This window comes from Erinaceus europaeus, chromosome 17, assembly GCF_950295315.1.
Source record: "Erinaceus europaeus chromosome 17, mEriEur2.1, whole genome shotgun sequence".
Taxonomy (NCBI): Eukaryota; Metazoa; Chordata; class Mammalia; order Eulipotyphla; family Erinaceidae; genus Erinaceus; species Erinaceus europaeus.
The window spans coordinates 8330020-8352286 of NC_080178.1; the positions used below are offsets into that span (position 1 = coordinate 8330020).

Below are 22267 nucleotides of genomic sequence, written 5' to 3' on the forward strand. Positions count from 1 at the left end.
TTTCAACATGTGGGGAATGATCTTGGCTCAGATTCTTCCAAAAAGGGGGGGAAGTTTTCACAAGTGGTAAAACAGTGCTGAAAGTCAGTCTCATATATGTGTGTGTGTGTGTGTGTGTGTGTGTGTGTGTGTGCATCCCTCTCTAACTCTCTCTTCTCTGTTTCTATCCAAATTAAATAAAATATTAATAATAATAAAATACATTAGACCATGGAACTGGATGGATCATGCCTTGAATGTATAAAGCTCTGGGTTTGATCCTAGGTACCTCATACATTTTATCTGTAAAGATCTGTAGTTTTTGCCATAAAAAAATGAATGAAAATTCTTGCCTTTTATGTACAAAATAGTTTCCTGGCAGACTTTTTTTTTTTTTTAATCCAAGAACAAAAGCAGTCAGGTATGCAAGTGATTGATTCATTCCTTCAAAATCCCCTAAATGGAACAGAAGAAGAGCTCTCCCTCACAACTCTTTTCAGCCATAATCCCTGGGATTGCTGCCAAAGGCCTGTGTCTTACAAGTACAAAAGGCAGCAGCACTGTGAGCACATTATTCAGCTCTGTGCCCAGAGAGTGGGGTGGGGTGAGGGTGGGGAGTCCGTTTAATCCTTAAATCCTGTCCATCTCACAGGTGGGATAAACTTGTGTTTAGTTGAAATTTTTTCACAGGTTTTTTTTCCACCAGGCCCAGTATAAAAGAAAAAAAAAAAGATCCCTGCCATAATCATCGAATAGTATCCAAACCAGCAACATTATAGGCTGAATAGAAAAGGAGAAACTTGGAGTTGGGTGATAGCGCAGCGGGTTAAGCACATGTGGCGCAAAGCGCAAGGACTGGTGAAAGGATCCTGGTTCCAGCCCCTGACTCCCCACCTGCAGGGGAGTCGCTTCACAGGCGGTGAAGTAGGTCTGCAGGTGTCTATCTTTGTCTCCTCCTCTCTGTCTTCCCCTCCTCTCTCCATTTCTCTCTGTCCTATCCAACAATGACGACAATAATAATTACAACAATAAAACAAGGGCAACAAAAGGGAATAAATTAATTTAAAAAAAAGAAAAGAGCTGATTCCTAAATGGTTTACTCCTAAATACATAAACAATTAAAAAAAAAAAAAAAGAAAGGAGAAACTTTGAGCAACCATGGGAAATGTTTTTGAAAAGAGAGAGCAGGGGTAGATAGCATAATGGTTATGCAGAGACTCTCATGCCTGAGGCTCCAAAGTCCCGGGTTCAGTCCCCTGCACCACCATAAGCCAGAGCTGAGCAGTGCTCTGGTTAAAAAAAAAAAAAAAAAGAGAGAGAGAGAGAGAGAAACTGGAAGTCAGAGTTCCTTAGATTTGTTCCCTGACTTCTTAAAGGTGGGAAAAGTGCTTTGGGGATTTAAGCACAAGGTATAATTTGAACTGGCTGTGAGGTATGGCATCACAGCAGAGGATTTGAAGGAGGAGCGTAAGGAGAGGAACCTTGGGGGTGGGAGTGGTAAGCCCTTTGGATTTCTCTTGCGTGATAAGGAAAAGGGGGAAGTTGGGGAGAGGGGAGTGAGAGCGTTTTGCAGACACCTATCTTGGTGAGATGAGAAATCGTACCATGTCACCAATTGTATTGTAAACCATTCACCTCTCAATTAAATGATTAAAAAGGAAAAACTTAAACCAGGCTAAACATCCAGCATTTGAACCGTTAGGTTTTGCAAACATCTATCATGGGGCAAAGAGAAATTATATTCAGACATCAACAACTGTGCTGTAAACCTTACTCATTCTTCTCCAATTAACAAAAATGATTTGGTGTGGGGAGGGGGAGTGCCTTGCTATGCCATTAACAACACCTAAGTTGATTATTCAGCTCAGGTATTTCAATAGTGAAAATCATAAGATGTGTCGGGCAGTAAGCCAGCTCCCCCTGCTCCACCCTACATTCCTGATACTATGGCCTATTTACATAATCATTGCTTTGCCTGAAAGATCCCCACCCATTCTATTTCTTTGATCTGTCTTCTTTCTACCTTGAAACCCTCCCCGCCTGCAGGGAAACATTAATCCCACCAGTTAGAACCCTTGCAACAGTTGCTAAGGAAGTTTGTACCTTCCCAGCCTGCTTTTGCCTTTCTCCATCTCCTTTCCTAGCCATTTCTGTTTCCGACTTGCCACTTCTGATTCTATCCTATAAAAGCATTGTCTCTCTGATCAATAAAGACATTGCATTACAACTCTGCCACGAGTTCAAGACTCTCTCTCTCCTGCATCACTGAGTGGCCAGGAGCAGCCCAGGCTGGCTCCAGTCAAGTTCTCTCCAACCCAGAGAGCATGTGCCCGGGAAGAGTCACCCCCACGATAGCCTGGCAAAGACGTGCATTTATAAACGCAGAATTCTCAAATGAGGAATTACCTTGTGTGGGACTTGGGACCCCCCACCCTCCCCACACACACTCATACACACACTCCATTACTTTCTCTGCAATATTCTTATGAATTGTTTCTCCCTCTTCTTACCAAAACTGTTCATGAAAAAATATTTTTTTTAAAAAGTATTGTTTATATTGGCATTGATCAATAGTGACATTAGCAACATTGTTTCACTGCTCTATTCACAATTGATATCTAAAATATTTTCAAGGTTGGAGGGACAGGGTGGTGGTGCACCTGGTTAATCGCTCATATTACAGTGTGCAAGGACCCAGGTTCAATCTCCCAGTCCTCACCTGCAGGGGGAAAGCTTCAGAAGTGTGAAGCAGGTCTGCAGGTGTCTCTCTGTCTCTCCTCCTCTCTATCTCTCCCTCCCCTTTTAATATCTGGCTATATCTATAAAATAAATAAAGACAATTTTACATTTATTCATTATTTTTACCAGAGCACTGCTCAGCTCTGGCTTATGGTGATATGGGGGATTGAGCCTAGGACTTTGAAGCCTCAGGCATGACAGTCTCTTTGCAAAACCACTAGGCTATCTATCCCCAGGCATATTTTATTTATTTAAAAAAAAGTTTAATATTTTCAAGGTTGGAAGTCATGCTCGGTGCATTGAAACAGGTTTGAGAAAGTGGTGGAAATCTCAGTGGAAGGCAGGAACCTAGCTTTGAGTCTCATGCTCTGTCTACTACATGTGAGCCTTTTCTGCCTTCTAGCAGCCTCGGGGATCTGTCTCAGCCTATTAATATTTACAGGTCACCTGGGTTTCACAATCACTCTCCCACACTGTCCTACACAGCACATGTCATTCTGTAATGGAAGGAGCATCAGCCAAGGTCTACTCAGGGGAATACAAACACTGGGAACAAACAGAAGGACTCATACCCTGAAATGTGACTACATAGGGGGTGGGAGGGGGGTGAGAAGCCAAACAGAAGACCTTTGAAAGAACCCAGAGGTTAGTCATAGTAGGAAATCATTAGACTGATGGGACAGAGAGGCCCAGGGAGCCAAGTCAATAGGTGTGTGTTGGGGGGAGCTGTCACAAGTCTGTGGCTCAAGCTAATGCCAAAGAGGAGATACAAGGGCTGATGAGGAAAAGAGAAACTGGGGATAAGAATATTCCTGAGTAGGGCACCAATTTCTGGGTTGAGTGTGAGGGTGGAAGTTTGGTTTCACTTAGGGGGGGGAGGATGGGATGGAACACAGTCTTTTGGTGGTGGGAATGGTGTTTATGTACACTCCTATTAACTCCTAGTCATATAAATCACTATTTAATTAATATGAGAGGGGAAAAATTGATTGAATATCTCAAACTTTTTAATGCACAGACCATAGGCTGAGTCTTTGATATGCTGACTCTCTTAAAAGCTTAGACCAGGGAGAACAGAAGCAACCGGTGGTATAGCTATATACAAATAATGTCAAAGGACATAAATTATGGTGATGTTGTGTATGATACAGCAAATCCTAACAAAGGGATTTTTCAAAGTTAACACAATTGACAAATAATGTGATTATAGCAATAACTATCTATTGCCTTCTTAAATCCTAAGACAGCAGAAACCTCCCACTTCCTCTATAGAGCCTATACTTCCCCCAGTCCTGGAACCTCTAGGGTGGGTCTCACTATCCTGCATGATTCTCTCAATTCATACCAAATGATATTGCATTCACTGATCCCAGCCTAATCACAATGAGTACACAATGAGTACCACCTCAGCATGCTTCACTTCAGACTGTGTCCAGAGACATCAGGCATGGAATGTCAACCCTTCAGCCTCATTACTCGGGTGAGACCTTTCCTTTCATAGTATTCTCTAATTCCATTCCAGGTGGTTCACTTCCTAACAAAGTCCCAAAACCTAGATATAGACCAGGTCCCACGAGATAGAGCATATGTTCACATGTATCCATAAATTAGGGTAAAATATATACCTGAAAGCAAAAATACACAATAGTCTGTAGTGAGTCACTATAAAATTCATAATGAAAGTGTTTACTTAGACTTAGATACCCTCCTCATCTCCAAAGTTAACCTTATCAAAGCAAGGACTGCAAAAGCTAAATAAGGGCAAGAGACTGGCAGCTATCTACAAAACAGAGAATCCCCCCCCAACTCTTCATCTGCACTATTCCAGTCTTTAGGTTCATGATTAGTCAACAACTTGTTTGGCTTTATATATTAACTCTTTTTTCAGCCACCAGATTCCAGATGCTACCATGATACCAACCAGACTCCTCTGGGCAGATAACCCCACCATGTGTCCTGGAGCCCTGCTTCTCCAGAGACCCACCCCACTAGGGAAAGAGAGAGACAGGCTGGGAGTATGGATCGACCTCTCAACATCCATGTTCAGTGGGGAAGCAGAAGCCAGACCTTACACCTTCTGCACCCCATAATGACCTTGGGTTCATACTCCCAGAGGGATAAAGAATAGGAAAGCTATCAGGGGAGGGAATGGGATATGGAGATCTGATGATGGGGATTGTGTGGAGTTGTACCTCTCTTATTCTATGGTTTTGTCAATGTTTCCTTTTTATAAATAAAAAATAAACCAGAGGATAAAAAAAAAAAAAAAGAATGTTCCTGGGGGCCAGGCAGTGGCACACCTGCTTAAGCGTGCGTACACAATACAGTATGCTAGAACCCAGGTTCAAGCCCCTGGTCCCCACCTGCAGAGGTAGGGGAAGCTTCACAAGTGGTAAAGCAGGGCCACAGGTGTCTCTCTGTCTCTTTCCCTCCCTATCTCTCCCTCTCTAAATTTCTCTCTGTGTCTATCCAATAATAAATAAATAAAAATGTAAACAAAAAAAAAAAGAATATTCCTAATCCCCTTGCCTATCATTCTCTGCCCTCTCTATCTCTCTGTATCTCTAAGATAGGCAGAGAGCCAACTGGCCCTGGGGTCTCATTGGTTTGGGGAAAAAAAATTTACCTTAATAATTCTTATAGCAAATATAAAAGTCAGCATACCAGGAATAGAGAGCAGAACAGGAAGAATGAGCTCTGATGGAAGAGAGCCCAAAGACTCATTATACGGGAAAAGAGGTGTGGGTGGATTAGTATTGGCATGCCACCACTGATTAAGATGGTCACTACCTGAGACCACTACCACTTAGGATGGTTTCTGTGTTCATTAATCTTTCCATTAAATGCATACTTAGATGAAACGATAGCAAGCACTAGTTTGTTGTTGTTGTTGTTGTTTTCATGTTGATGGGGAGACAAGGAAGTCTAGCTGGCCATGTCCACCAGGCAGCTTCCTGAAAATATAATAAACTGGCAGTATTTATCTCAGCAGAGTAAAAAGTAGTCTCTAGGGAAAGAGAGAGACAAGCTAGGAGTATGGATTGACCTGCCAATGCCCAGGTCTAGCAGGGAAGCAATTACAGAAGCCAGACCTCCCACCTTGTGTACCCCATGATGATCCTGGGTCCCTACTCCCAGAGAGACAAAGAATAGGGAAACTTCCTATGAAGGGGATGCGATAGGGAATTCTGGTGGTGGGAACTGTGTAGAATTGTACCCCTCTTATCCTATGGTCTTGTCGATCGTTATTAAATCAATTTTTTAAAAAGTAGTCTCAATTGGGAAGATATAAAGAGAATTTTAAAATATATATATATATATATAGGTTTTTTATCTCATTTCAGATAATTACTAGTTATATAAATGTAGTTAAGCTTCTCTCTTTTTATTTACTTATTTATTAGAGACTAATTGAGAGGGGAGGGGTGTTAAAAAGGGAGAGAGACACCTGCAGCCCTGCTCCACCACTGGTGATGCTTCCCTCCTACAGGTGTGGGCCAGGGGATTGAACCCCCGGTTCCCAGCACATTGAAATGTGTGCTTTTAACCAGGTGCGCCACCACCTGGCCCCTAAAAAGACTTTTTGACAACACAGATCCTTCACTTATGTTCTGCATTGTGTTTATAAACGATTGGCCACAATTTGGAAACCAAATAAAATAGACCTTTAGTACCTAAATTTCAAATGCTTTAGTGTGTTTTCAGAAAAAGTATCTGGTTTTTGTTGTTGCTGTTTTTATCAGTAGCTAGAACTGCAAAGAAAATGAGGACAGAGGTTTTTGTTTGTTTGTTTTGTTTTCAGACCATCAATTGTGGTTTGGCCCATAGAAATGATTCGGTAAGTGATTCTTTAAAAGTGGAACTTTTACTAAAAGGAAATCTCGCCTCTTCCCCACCTCTCCTACTCCCAAGTAAATAAATTCTGAGCCAATATAGAAAGAAGAATATACCATTTCAGTCTGCCATGGAGAGCCACTGGCTTCATTTTGGCCCTGATCCTAGCTCTGGTTTTGTTGGTCTCTCACTAAAATTTGTTTAGTTTCTTTCTCTTTTGTGAACTGGGCCATGATTTCTGAACTCGTCAGGCCAGAACATCTGTGAAGTGATTCGGACAGTTTAGATTTTTTGCAGATGGTGAAGGAAATAGCAGAGTTCATCAGTCCGGATAACCCATTTAGGAACCAGGCACCTTGAAAAACTGCTCAGTTAGCTGGATAGAATTCCGATCCCGTTCAAAGTTGAGGGCAAGGAGGAGGGGTATTGCAGGAATTCTTGTAACAAATTAGCTTACAGAGCTAATAATTGACCAAACGACAGTTAATAAGTTACTCGAATCACTTTAATTTTTCTAAGTATTTAATAAAAACAAAAGTAATACCTGTAGACATTAGGCTCCTGGATATTGGTAGTATACACAAGCTGCACCTAAGACATAGAAGTGACAGAGAAGAATCGAGAATAAGTTTCTGTTATTAGAATATTGACGCTTATCTAGATGCAGAGTCAAAAGATGGCTTCTGCTTGCTTGCCTTCCTTCCTTCCTTCTTTCTTTCCTTCCTTCCTTCCTTTCTCTCTCTCTTTTTTTTTTGTTCTTTATTGAGAGGATTAATGGTTTACAGTTGACAGCAAAATACAGCAATTGGTACACATGCAACATTTCTCACCTAATGCTCTAACCCTCCACCTATGTCCTCCTCTGCCATCAAGTTCCAGGACCTGAACACTCCCCTGCATCCTCCCCCCACCCATTCCACTCCCACCACAGATTCTTTTACTTTGGTGCAATACACCAAAAGTTTTAGCTTTTTCTTTAAAAATTTTTTTTTAATTATCATTCTTTTTTATTAGGTAGAGACAGCCAGAAATTGAGAGGGAAGAGAGATAGAGAGAGAGAGAGAGAGAGAGAGAGAGACTCTTGTAGCACTGTTTCATCACTTATGAAGCTTCCCCTCTGCAGGTGGGGACTGAAGGCTTGAACCTGGATCCTTGCACTTTGTGATATACATTGTGCCCAAGCAGGTGAACCATCACCCAGCCCCCAAAAGTTTTAGCTTCTCAACGAGCCTGAGAACTAGCTTATCTCTGACATCTCCTTGTGAAAAGCAGAGAAATTATCCCAGCCATTTTCCACAGAGAAATGATAACTCATGGGGGCAGGCCAGGGGGAAGGGGGGTTGCAGGCCTGTAAATTGATGGTACCCCCTTTCTGCCCCTCCCCAAATAAAAACACTGAAACAGAAAAATCACTCATACTGAGAAACCAGGAAACAAAGTGAGTCCAGAGCAAAGTCCTTGTAACTAGACAGGAAAGTGTCTTAGGGGAAGACTATAACACAATTAAGCTTATCATCCTGAGAGAAGATAGCTAGTTGACCAGCAGCTTTTTTCTCTCCTGAATAAGGATTGCATCTCTGTCGTCAACTAGAGCTGTAACAGAAACGAAACAGTGGGCAAGAATTGTCTACCCTGGCAGCCCTGGAGGTGGTGCAGTGGGTGGAGCACCAGACTTGCAAACATAAATTTGATTCAGGGTACCACATCTGCCAGACTGATGCTCTGGTTCTCTCTAAGAAATAAAAGAAATATTTTTAATGATGTGATTTAAAAAAAATATTTATTTATTTCTTCCCTTTTGTTGTTGTTGTTGCCCTTGTTGGATTTTTATTGTTGTTATCATTGTTGGATAGGACAGAGAGAAATGGAGAGAGGAAGGGAAGACAGAGAGGGGGAGAGAAAGACAGACACCTGCAGACCTGCTGCACCGCCTGTGAAGTGACTCCCCTGCAGGTGGGGAGCCCGGGCCTCCAACCGGGATCCTTACGCCAGTCCTTGCGCTTAGCGCCATATGCGCTTAACTCTCTGTGCTACCGCCCAACTCCCTGCGATTTTTTTTTTTTTTTTTGATAGGACAGAGTGAAATTGAGAAGGGAGACAGGGGCAGAGAGGGAGAGAGACAGAGAAACCTGCAGCTCTGCTCCACCACTCATGAAGCTTCCCCCCCAAATTTATCACTGTTTGTGATTGTTTTCAACATTTCATCAACTGTAAATACTTCAAAAATCATAGGCCTACACAACTATATCCCACTGGGATGGAGAATACAGAATTATCCGATTCATATTTGAATCTCTATCAAGGTCAGGGTTTTTCAAAAGCATAATTTTCCAATTACATAATTAAGCCATTTAAGCTCTCATCTTAGGATTTGTTCAGTTCCTCTCCAGCCTTTGTAGGGGGGAAATCTGAGCTTCTTCTTCTGGAGGAGTTTTGTTTTATATAATTACAAGTTGCTAAAAGCTTCAACAGCTGAATATTTTCATGTTACATTCACTGAATAATCTGATTAAATATTTACAACTGATTTTGCACATAAGGCAACCTACACTTTAATCGCTTTACAAAAGTGTTTTTTCAAAAGCCCTAGCATTTCTAAAAATCCAATTGATGGCAAACAACAGAGAGAGTGAATGCATGTGGCCATGCAGCTGTGTTTTTGTATTCACCATTCATTAATTTTTGTTATAAAAATTTCGTAGGTGGGACGTCCAGTGGCAGCGCAGCGGGTTAAGCGCATGTGGCGCAAAGCACAAGGACCCGCATAAGGATCTCGACTCAAGCCCAAGCTCCCCACTTTCAGGGGAGTCGCTTCACAGGCGGTGAAGCAGGTCTGCAGGTGTCTATCTTTCTCTCCCCCTCTCTGTCTTCCCCTCCTCTCTCCATTTCTCTCTGTCCTATCCAACAACAATGATATCAATAACAACAATAATAACTATAACAATAAAACAATGGCAACAAAAGGGAATATATAAAGATAAAAAAATTGGGGGGGAGTCAAGCGGTAGCACAGCAGGTTAAGCACATGTGGTGAGAAGTACAAGGACAGGCATAAGGATCCCAGTTTGAGCCCCTGGCTCCCCAATTGCAGGGGAGTCACTTCACAGGTGGTGAAGCAGGTCTGCTTTCCTCCTCTCTGTCTTCCCCTCCTCTCACCATTTCTCTCTGTCCTATCTAACAACAACTACATCAGTAACAACAACTACAGCAACAATAAAAAAAAAAGGACAACAAAAGGGAAAATAAATAAATAAATAATTTTTAAAAATTTTGTAAGTCATATACCGACATATATAAGTACAGGTATATACATACATTTTGGTTGTGTGAATATGGAAGACATATATATTTTTTTTGGGGGGGGGGATCCAGGGTTACTGCTGGGGCTTGGTACCTGCACAATGAATCCATTGCTTCTGTAGCCATTTTTTATTTTATTGATAAGACAGAGAGAAATTGAGAAGGTAAGGATCAACTCATCAAGTAAGCGACTCCCCTGCAGGTGGGGAGCCAGGGGCTTGAAGCGGGATCCTTGCTCTGGGTCCTTGATGCACTTAACCCTTAAAAGGTGCACCACAGCTCAGCTCCCTGATTTGTAAATTTTGACAGTTGCATTTTCTATTCCGATTGGTAGAACATTCCAACACATCATCACAAAATAAATACCTTTTAGTGTTTAACTTTTCACTAAATTTATAATAGCACAGACAGTGGCAGATGTTTCATTTTTGCAGAATGAACTTCTGTTCTATCTCTGTCCTGTTATTATTTCAAGATGAAAATGTTGACTTGATCACTTGAATCACACGAGAAAGATCAAAGCATTTTGGAGTTAGCAAACTTTCTAACCGAGACTAACATAGATATAACAGACATTCTTGCTGCTGGGATGAGTGAGTACATGCTTTGTATCTATGAAGTCCTGAGTTCTATCCCCAGCACCACATAAAACCAAAGTGGTGCTTTATTTTCTCTTTTTTATTCTCTCTCATGCACTCTCTCTCATTAAGTAAATTAATCTTTCTTAAAAGCAGATATTGTTTGATGGTTTGCAAAAGAAATCAACTCATCAAGTAAGACTAGTTCACTTTGGTGGGGATAGATAGCATAATGGTTATGCAAAAGGGATTCTCATGCCTGAGGCTCCAGAGTCCCAGGTTCAATCCCCAGCACCATCAAGGTAAGAGAGAGAGAGAATGATTAATCAAAACCTTTCTGCCCATGGACCTACCCTATGACCCTGCAATTCCCCTCCTGGGGATATATCCTAAGGAACCCAAAACAGCCATCCAAAAAGATCTGTGTACACATATGTTCTTGGCAGCACAATTTGTAATAGCCAAAACCTGGAAGCAACCCAGGTGTCCAACAACAGATGAGTGGCTGAGCAAATTGTGGTATATATACACAATGGAATACTACTCAGCTGTAAAAAATGGTGACTTCACCGTTTTCAGCCGATCTTGGATGGACCTTGAAAAAATCATGTTGAGTGAAATAAGTCAGAAACAGAAGGATGAATACGGGATGATCTCACTCTCAGGCCAAAGTTGAAAAACAAGATTAGAAAAGAAAACACAAGTCGAACCTGAAATGGAATTGGAGTATTACACCAAAGTAAAAGACTCTGGGGTGGGTGGGTGGGTGGGGAGAATACAGGTCCATGAAAGATGATGAATGAAATAGTGGGGGTTGTATTGTTAAATGGGAATCTGGGGAATATTATGCATGTAAAAAAAAAAAAAAAGTAGAAACGCAAAGCAGAAATTGACTGAGTTTGGAGTATGGCACCAAAGTAAGAAAGCAGAAGTACACTAGAGTTTGCATCACCAGGTTCCAGGTGTCATCAGGATGCCGGCCAGACTTCCCTGGATTGAAGACCCCACCAATGTGTCCTGGAGCTCAGCTTCCCCAGAGACCCACCCTACTAGGGAAAGAGAGAGGCAGACTGGGAGTATGGACCGACCAGTCAACGCCCATGTTCAGCGGGGAAGCAATTACAGAAGCCAGACCTTCTACCTTCTGCAACCCACAATGACCCTGGGTCCATGCTCCCAGAGGGATAGAGAATGGGAAAGCTATCGGGGGAGGGGGTGGGATATGGAAATTGGGCGGTGGGAATTGTGTGGGGTTGTACCCCTCCTACCCTATGGTTTTGTTAATTAATCCTTTCTTAAATTAAAAAAAAAAAAAAAAAAAAACCTTTCTGCCCAAGGCTCAGAGGTCCCAGGTTGAATCCCCCATACCAATATTAGCTAGCTAGAACTGAGCAGTGCTGGGGTAGGTTAGGGGAAGGTAGAGTAGGGTGGGGTGGGAAGGGGAGGGGAGGGAAGGGGGAAAAAAAACTAATTCACTTTATTTACAAGCACAAAAAGAAAAACTGAAATTGAGAATGATCAAAACTAATCAAGAGAAGGCCAGGAGGTAGGCGCATCGGATTAAGCGCACATACTACTAAACGCAAGGACCCGCACAAGGATCCCAGTTTGAGAGCCCGGTTCTCCACCTGCGTGAGGCGGGGTTTGGCTTCACAAGCTGTGAGGAAAGTCTGCAGGTGTCTATCTTTCTCTCTCCCTCTTTATCTTCCCCTCGTCTCTCAATTTCTCTCTGTCCTAATGACTGCCACCTCTCCAGATTCAAAGGAGGTCTCAAAACTTTACATCAGGCTCAACCTGACGCTGTTGACTGGCTACGGAAGAAGGGCAAACGCTAGAAGAAGAATGAGAAAGAAAGAAAGAAAGAAAGAAAGAAAGAAAGAAAGAAAGAAAGAAAGAAAGAAAGAAAGAAAGAGAGGAAGAGAGGAAGGGAGGAAGGAAGAAAGAGAAGAGAAAAGAAAAGAAAAGAAAAGAAAAGAAAAGAAAAGAAAAGAAAAGAAAAGAAAAGAAAAGAAAAGAAAAAGGAGCAGTGGATTCGCAGTGCAGGCACCTAGCCCCAGTGATAGTCCTGGAGGCAAAATCATCATTATCATCATCATCATCATCATCATCATCATCATCAAGAAGAACTGCTTGACCCGAATGGAAATTTGTGCTGCTCAATGACACGTGACCACATCCTCCGCTGCCTGCTACACAGGTTGAATCGCCATCAGTAGGCACATTCCTGTCCACTCACGTATTAAATTTTGAAGCAGTGGCTGACTCTTCACTATATATTTATGTTTACAGTTTTCAAAGGGACAGTGGCCTACTTGCCCACAAAGAGGGCAGGAAATGTTGACGCATATGTTGTGTAAATTGGACGTCGATCATCAAACTTTCTTGAGGAAAAAAAAAGTAAAGATTTCATTTCAGGGTGTTGGGCGATAGCGCAGCGGGTTAAGCGCAGGTGGCGCAAAGCACAAGGACCAGCGTAAGGATCCCAGTTCAGCCCCTGGCTCCCCACCTGCAGGGGCGTCGCTTCACAAGCGGTGAAGCAGGTCTGCAGGTGTCTATCTTTCTCTCCCCTTCTCTGTCTTCCCCTCCTCTCTCCATTTCTCTCTGCCCTATCCAACAACAAAGACAACAATAATAACTACAACAATAAAACAACAAAGGCAACAAAAGGGAATAAATAAATATATTTTTTAAAAGATTTGATTTCAGTTTTGCTTTGAGGCAAAAACTGAAAAGAGCTCTATTTATTGTAAAAAAAAAATTGAAAAGGGTTACCAACTAATAAAGCAAATAGTTATAGCTTTACATACACAATCAGTAACAAATTTTCTTTTTATTTATTTATTTATTAGCGAGGAAGGGAGAGATAGAGAGGGAGAGAGACACCTGTAGCACTGCTTCAGCACTCCCAAAGCTTTTCCCCCTGCAAGTGGGGACCAGGGCTTGAACCCAGTTGCACACTGTAATACGTGCACTTAACCAAGTGCACCACCACCCGCCCCACAAAATTTCTTTAAAAAAAAACCTGCTGGGGGAAAGCTTTGCAAGTGGTGAAAGTGTTGCAGGTGTCTTTCTCCCTCTCTACCACCCTCTTCCCTCTCAATTCCTGGCTGTCTCTATCCAATAAATTAAAATTTTAAATTAAAAAATCTATAACTTTAACAATAATAAAAGAACATCTGGATGATATTACACTCTGTGGCAAGCATGCTAGTCTCTCTCTCTCTAAGTTTTTTTCACCAGAACACTATTCACTCTGGTTTTTGGTGGAGTGACAGATTGAAACTAGGACCTTTAGCATTTCAACCAAGTATGGCAGTGGTGTGCTACCAATCACATTATTGCCCTAGTCATTAGCTTCTGTTTCCTAAATACTATTTGCATGAAATTAAGTCACAACTTACAGTATTTTTTCCTTTTTTAAATTTCTTATCATCTTTATTTATTATTGGATAGAGACAGTCAGAAATCAAGAGGGAAGGAGAAGATAGAGAGGGAGAGAGACAAAGAGACACCTGTAGCTCTGCTTCACCACTTATGAAGCTTTCCCCTGCAGGTGGGGACTGGGGGCTTGAACCTGGGTTCTTGTGCACTATAACCAATCTTCTCAACCAGGTGCGCCACCACCCAGTCCCCGGTATTTCTTTCTTTTTTAAAAATATTTCTTTTAATGTTTCTTACTTTTTGCTTTTTCTTTTTTATTACCTTTATTTATTTACTGGATAGAGATAGTCAGAAATTGAGAGGACGGGGGAGACAGAGAGGGAGAGAGACAGAGAGACACCTGTAACCCTGCTTCACCACTTGTAAAGCTTTCCCCCTGCAGGTGGAGATGGGGGCTCAAACCTGGGTCCTTGCACATTGCAACATGTGCGCTCAGCCAGGTACCCCACTACCCGTCCCCCCCTTTTTTTCTAACTCTAAGGAAGACCATGTATCTCACAGGTCTCCCTGGGACAGAAAGCAGGGTATGTGTGACCAGCAGATAGAAAAGTCTCCAAGTGGGAGTCGGGTGGTAGTGTAGTAGATTAAGTGCAGGTGGTCCAAAGTGCAAGGACCGGTGTAAGGATCCCGGTTTGAGCCCAGGCTCCCCACCTGCAGGGAAGCAGGTCTACAGGTGTCTATCTTTCTCTCCCCCTCTCTGTCTTCCCCTCCTCCCTCAATTTTTCTCTGTCCTATCCAACAACAACGACATCAATAACAACAATAATAACTACAACAATAAAACAACAAGGGCAACAAAAAGGAATAAATAAATAAATATTAAAAAAAAAGAAGTACAGGGAGTTGGGCTGTAGCACAGCAGGTTAAGCGCAGGTGGTGCAAAGCACAAGGAACAGCGTAAGGATCCCAGTTCCAGCCCTGGCTCCCCACCTGCAGGGGAGTCGCTTCACAAGTGGTGAAGCAGGTCTGCATGTCTGTCTTTCTCTCCTCCTCTTTGACTTTCCCCTCCTTTCTCCATTTCTCTCTGTCCTATCCAACAACGATGACAACAATAATAACTACAACAACAATGAAAAACAAGGGCAACAAAAGGGAATAAAATAAAATAAATATTTTTTAAAAAAAGAGGTGGCAGACAAAGTAAGTTTTTTTAAAAAAGAAATACATTAAAGAAGAAGAAGAGGAAGAAGAAGGAGAAGGAGGAGAAGGAAAAGGAGAAGGAGAAGGGGAAGGGGAAGGGGAAGGGGAAGGGGAAGGGGAAGGGGAAGGGGAAGGGGAAGAGGAAGGAGGAGGAGGAGAAAAGAAAAGTCTCCAAGTGTTTCCCATCTACAACCAGAGCGGCTAGTTGTCACTGACTGCTGGTGCTTGATCCCTGAACTTGAATTTTCAGCACTCAGCCTTTTTTTTTTTAATTTTTTTCTTTTTTTTTCTTTATTTATTTCCTTTTGTTGCCCTTGTTGTCTTGTTGTCATAGTTATTATTGATGTTGTTATTGTTGTTGGATAGGACAGAGAGAAATGGTGAGAGGAAGGGAAGACAGAGAGGGGGAGAGAAAGATAGACACCTGCAGATCAGCTTCACCGCTTGTGAAGTGATTCCCCTGCAGGTGGGGAGCCGGGGGCTTGAACCGGAATCCTTATGCCGGTCCTTGCACTTAGCGCCATGTGCGCTTAACCTGCTGCGCTACCGCCCGACTCCCTGCACTCAGCCTTTTTTTCTGGAAGGGTACTGCCAGTTACATTTTGTTTGAATTGGGTCAGGAAAAGAGAAACTAGTCATCTTATGGATTTAATCACAATAAGATGAGAACTCAGTTCACTAAGTATGTGTTTTCCATGTCAAGAGATGGTGCTGATGGAAGCTGAACCTGGGAGCTCAGAACCTCAGGTTCTGTGAAAACCTGGGTGCATAACCATCATGCTATCTCCTTGGCCTTATTTGACTATTTTCTAATTTTTCAGTAAAAATAAAATACTTCTTAAACACTTACTATTTTATGATGATAGTTTCTTAGCTCTCCTCTTTCCAAAAGCCACTACACTTAAGACATCACTGAGGAATGTTTTCTTCTTCTGGACCTATGATTCTCTTCATATCATTTATACGCAATATAATTAATTTTCAGAAATGTACTCAAGCAGGAATAGGGCAACAGCTCAACATGAGAGCACACAACTTACATTCCTAAACCCCAAGAAGTCCCAGGTTCAATACCCAGCACCAACATATGCCAATGTTGAGCTGTGCTTCACTCTCTCTCTCCTTCCCCCCCCCCATATCTTATAAAAATTACATCTTAAAGGGAGTCGGGCGGTAATGCAGCGGTTAAGTGCACGTGGCGCAGAGCACAAGGACCGGCTTAAGGATCCCGGTTTGAGCCCCTAGCTCCCCACCTACAGGGGAGTCACTTCACAGGCAGTGAAGCAGGTCTGTAGCTCTCCCCCTCTCTGTCTTTACTTCCTCTGTCCATTTCTTTCTGTCCTATACAACAATGACAACATCAATAACAACAGCTACCATAAAAACAACAAGGGCAACAAAAGGGAAAATAAATAAATAAATCTTAAAAAAAAAAAAAGAAATGTATGAAAACACCTATATCTGAGATACTCTAATAAATGTAGTTACCGACAAAGGTCTTGTACCATCCTGACCAGATACGGTCTTTGTAGTCTCAGTATGTTGACTCTCCTTTCTGGACTGTGGAACCAAGGGAAGAGAAGTTGGCATAGAATAGTCATCGTTGTCCTGGAAGGTAGAGAGTTCCAGTTCCTCCAATAATGCATCTATATCAAAAAACACAAGAGAAGCACAACATAGACAGTGTAAATCATCTGGAATAACTAACCTCTGAAGTATTCCCAGTGTCCTTCCTCTCCCTCTTCTGGTTATTTGCAAACATCTTCTGTTGCTTCCTAATTCTCTTTGAGAATGTGATGTTTTCCTTTTTTCTTCTTCTTCTTTTTTTAAATTTCTTTATGGGAGAATTACTGTTTTACATTTGACAGTAAATATAGTAGTCTGTACATGCATAACATTTCTCAGTTTTCCATATAACAATTCAACCCCCACTAGGTCCTCTGTCATCCTTTTTGGACCTGTATTTCCCCCACCCCCACCCCACAGTCTTTTACTTTGGTGCAATACACCAACTCCATTTCAGGTTCTACTTGTGTTTTCTCTTCTGACCTTGTTTTTCAACTTCTGCCTGAGAGTGAGATCATCCCATATTCATCCTTCTCTTTCTAACTTATTTCACTTAACATGAATTTTTCAAGGTCCATCCAAGATTGGCTGAAAACGGTGAAGTCACCATTTTTTATAGCTGAGTAGTATTCCATTGTGCATATATACCACAATTTGCTCAGCCACTCATCTGTTGTTGGACATCTGGGTTGCTTCCAGGATTTGGCTATTACAAATTGTGATGCTAAGAACATATGTGTACACAGATCTTTTTGGATAGGTGTGTTGGGTTCCTTAGGATATAGCCCCAGGAGAGGAATTGCAGGATCATAGGGTAGGTCCACTTCTAGCCTTGTGAGAGTTCTCCACACTGTTCTCCACAGAGGTTGGACCAATTGACATTCCCACCAGCAGTGCAGAAGGGTTCCTTTGTCCCCACAACCTCTCCAGCATTTGTTGCTGTTACCTTTTCTGATGTATGACATTCTCACAGGAGTGAAGTGGTATCTCATTGTTGTCTTCATTTGCATTTCCCTGAAAATCAAAGACTTGGAGCATTTTTTCATGTGTTTCTCAGCCTTTTGGATCTCTTCTGTGGTGAATATTCTGTCCATGCCCCACCCCATTTTTGGATGGGGTTATTTGTTTTCTTCTTGTTGAGTTTGGCGAGCTCTGTATTTGAGAATGTGATGTTTTCTGTCAGGGATAGCTTGAACTTTCACGTGCTGTCACCAGTTTCTTATTTCCTGTGGTTATACTCAAACTCATAGTCTGGCTCTAAAATCTGATTTCCTTTTTTAAAAACAATCTTTGGGAGTCAGGCGGTAGCGCAGTGGGTTAAGCACAGGTGGCACAAAGTGCAAGGACCGGCGGCATTAAGGATCCATCTTTGAGCCCCTGTCTCCCCACCTGCAGGGGAGTTGCTTCACAGGTGGTGAAGCAGGTCTGCAGGTGTCTATATTTCTCTTTCCCCCTCTATCTTCCCCTCCTCTCTCCATTTCTCTTTGTCCTATCCAACAATGATAACAACAATAATAACTACAATAATAAAACAACAAGGGCAACAAAAGGGAATAAATAAATATTTTTTTAAAATCTTTATTTGTTTATTTTGATAGGACAGAGAGATATTGAGAGGGGAGGAAGGTAGACACCTGCAGTACTATTTCACTGCTTATGAAGCATTCTCCCCCTGCAGATGGGGCCCAGGGGCTTGAACCCATGTCCTTGCGTATGGTGACATGTATGTTCAACCAGATGTGCCACTACCTGACCTCCTATAATTTTGCTTCTTATATGATAGAGGGTTAATTTTTATGATGAGTAAATGTCGTGCATAAAGATGCCCAACTAGCAAAAAGAAAGTCCCACATAGTTTTCCTATAAAAAACTAGAATATTATAGAAAATATACCACTTACTATTAAAACTGAATTTTTAATTGTTTAATTAATTTATTTAGAAATTTAAAAAATATAGACAAGACCACAGGATAAGAGTAGTACAGTTCCCACCACCAGAGTTCCATATCCCATCCCATCCCATGAAAGCTTTCCTATTCTTTATTCCTCTGGGAGTATGGGCTCAGTAAGCCTGAGTTTTTTTCCCGATAGCCCAACATATAACAACAATAACAAAATCAAAATAAAGCATAAATATTCTTTCTTTAAAGGCTTGGGGAGGGGAAAAATGCAAGGAAAAAACAGATATTGCAAAAATCAAGCAAGATGTTGCACTGTTTCTCACCTTTTCTTAGGAAAGTCAACCATGTCTACAAATACCTTTCTGTTATGATGAAGTTAATGATAATAATAAAAAATATACGATAGGAAGTGGGCTCAGGAGTTAAAATATTTCATTTAATCATCTGAATACTTTAAGACAAGCAATATCATTGTCTATTTGTAGACCAGTAAGGAGACTCATTTAAGATCACACTGCTACCAAGTACATAATTAACTGATCATGGACTACCTATCCTCATCTCTTGCACTAATTCTAGGTCTGAAATTCCAGTTCCAGGAATCGGGTGGTAGCGCAGCAGCTTAAGGGCAGGTGGAGCAACGCCATGGACTGGCTTAAGGATCCCTGTTGGAGCCGCTGGCTCCCCACCTGCAGGGGAGTCGCCAAGCGGTAAAGCAGGTCTGCAGGTGTCTATCTTTCTCTCCCCCTCTGTCTTCCCCTCCTCTCTCCATTTCTCTCTGTCCTATCCAACAACGACTATATCAATAACAACAATAATAACAATAATTACAACAACAATGAAAAATAACAAGGGCAACAAAAGGGAATTAATGAATTAATTAATTCCAGTCCCCATTCTCATATAAATTCCCTGGTTCATATTGATGTGACATGTTCTTCTCCAAAGAAATTTCTTCACCTCCATCATGAAGCAACTATATTAGAATGCTATTTTTCAAATTATGGGCCAAGATCCTTTAGTGGTTCTCCAGTGAAGCTTCAGGTTGTAGTTTGTGAAGGACTGAAAACATTATGTGTCATTACTTCTAAACATCAGCGTAACTCTTAAATTCTCTGAAAAGGAAAATGAAAATGAACTATACAGATCACTATTTATTTATTTATTTATTTCAGATCTTGGGTTTTTTTTTTTTTTTTTTTTTTTTTTTACCAGAGCACTGCTCAGCTCTGGCTTATGGTGGTACAGGGGATTGAACCTAGGACTTTGAAGCCTCAGGCATGAGTCTGGGTTTGCATAATCATTATGCTATCTACCCCTGCCCCCTTGGGGTATTTCTTGGTGGAGTATGACCTCATCATCTCTTACAAATGAAATATTTAGATCTTTCCAACCATCTAGTTTACAAAAGATTGTTATATATTGTTTTAGAGATAAACAAACTGAGCTAAACTCTTATGGGCAAATCAACTTTTATCAAATCAATGGTATTAGGGACAGAAAAAGAGAGAGAAAGAGAGAGAGAGAGTAAAAGGACCTATACATTAGAAGAGACTTAAGAGACATAAGTAATTTCAGTGTATGGGCCTTATTTGGATTTTTAAATCTTAGAGATACTGAAGTATTGACAGGCGAAACGATATAGTATATACAACTACTTAATTCAGTTGAGAAATTGGGTGAAATAGGTGGGCAGATAAATAAAATTGGGTTTAAGACAGTCCATGACAGGGGCTGGGTTGTCAGAGAGCACATGTTACTAGGCCAGAGCACACATGTTACCATGCATGAGGATGGGGTTTGAGGCCCCAGATCCCACCTGCAGTGGGGGAAAATTCATGGGGACTAAAGTAGTGTTGTAACTGTCTTTCTTTCTCCCTCTCCATTTCCCCCTTCCCTCTAAATGTCTCTATCATCATCATCATCATCATCATCATCATCATCGGCCTGGCAGTGGCAGACTCAATTAAGTGCACACATTGTAGTGCACAAGAACCCAAGTTCAAGCCTCTGATCCTCCCCTGCAGAAAAAGAAATTCACAAATGGTGAAGTAGTGCTGCAGCTGTCTCTCTGCCTTTTCTATCTCCCCTACCCTCCCAATTTCTCTCTGTATCTACTCAACAAATAAATAAAGGAAAAAAGAAAAAAAATATATATATATATATATATGTACATGAGGGCTGGGGAGACAGCATAATGGTTATGCAAAAAGTCTGTAATACCTGAGGCCCTGAGTTGCCAGATTCAGTCCGAAGCACCACCATAAGCCAGAGCTGAGCAGCTCTCTGGAGATATATATCAAAAAGAGAAGACTGAATACCAAATGATCTTATAAGCAAGACTTAAAATAAATAGAGACAGGGAGGGAGAACACAAAGTGAAACAAAGACAGGGAACTGTGTACGGCATCAAAGCAAAGGACTCTGAAGAAGGAGGAGAGGGAGAGAGAAAGAGAGAGAGATGGAAGAACTTTGGGGATCAGGTGTATAATGAAACTGTATCCATGTGTCAATGAACAGATTTTAAAAATTAACATGTAAACTTTAAAAAATAAGATAGTTGATGGATACATTCTATTTTATTAAGGAATTTTTTTTTACATTTGTGTATTGTTTTTTCACTTTCATTAGAGATTTAGCTGTGTTTTACAAAATTATGAGGTTCTAGGGGTATAACTTCACACTCACACAAGATGTGTGTGAGTCATCATACCCTCCCACAAAATTCTGGGCTCCTTGCTCACTACCGGAACCACCATAGTTTTCACAAAGTCCAAAAGGCGGTCTGGTTACCACTGTTTTTGCAAGATCACTTGTTTTAGTTATCTATATTCCCCATGTGAGCAAAACCACTTGGTAATTATCCCTGTCCTCTTTACTCATTTCACTCTAAGCATAATCACATCCAGCTCTAATCATTTTGTTCTGAATGACACAATTTCATCTTTTTTAATTGTAATGTTTCACTAAATATGTATCTCATGACATCTTTATCCAGTCATCCGTCATTGGACATTTGTGAAAAATCCTCCACAGCACTTATCACTAAGGAAATGTAACCAAGACCACAGTGAGATAACACTTCACAGCTGTGAGAGTGACCCACATTTAAAAAAAAAAAAAGGTGAAAAAGGAGGTGGCGCAAAGTGCAAGGACCGGCTTAAGGATCCTGGTTTGAGCCCCTGGCTCCCCACCTGCAGAGAAGGTGGTGAAGCAGATCTGCAGGTGTATATCTTTCTCTTCCCCTCTCTGTCTTCCCCTGCTATCTCCATTTCTCTCTGTCCTATCCAACAACATCAATAACAACAACAATAAAACAACAAGGGCAACAAAAGGGAATAAATAAATAAATATTTTTTAAAAAAGGAAGAAGAAGAAAGAAAGGAAGGAAGAAAGAGAAAGGAAAAAATGGAGGGGGAAAGGAACTGAAATACTGTTGGTGGGAATGCAAACTGGTGTTGCCCTTAGGAAAAACAAATAACATGGAAATACCTTATGATCCAGCAATACTTCTTTTAGGCATTTATCCAAAGCCTAAGGATTATATTTGCTCCGATGTTCACAGCTGCACTATCTACAGTGGCCAAGATAAGGAAGGAACCAAGATGCCCAGTGTTTGTATATATTTAAAATTTTCTGTTTTGATGGTGGTAGAGGTAGTGTGGAACTATATCCAGTAATCTTACAATCTTATAAATTACTATTAAGCACAAATGGCTTGTGGAAAAAAAAACTCTCTGCTTTGGCCTAAGAGGTGGCCTGGGGGTGGATAGTTGGCCCAATTTGCA

The 22267-nt window shown here is 41.3% G+C and overlaps 1 protein-coding gene across 2 annotated transcripts in view; it reads right to left on the reverse strand.

Moving 5' to 3' along the window:
* The window catches only part of LPXN (leupaxin), a 59468-nt gene that overhangs the window by 32635 nt on the left and 4566 nt on the right, over positions 1–22267 (reverse strand). Inside the window, exons 2-3 of one of the 2 annotated variants that reach the window (XM_060176239.1) lie at positions 16500–16657; positions 7097–7143 (exon numbers count right to left, since the gene is read on the reverse strand). In XM_060176239.1, the coding sequence (XP_060032222.1) occupies positions 7097–7143; positions 16500–16657 (205 nt within the window). Of the gene's footprint in view, positions 1–7096; positions 7144–16499; positions 16658–22267 lie in introns of those variants that run through there. The other variant, XM_060176240.1, reaches the window with a different exon arrangement.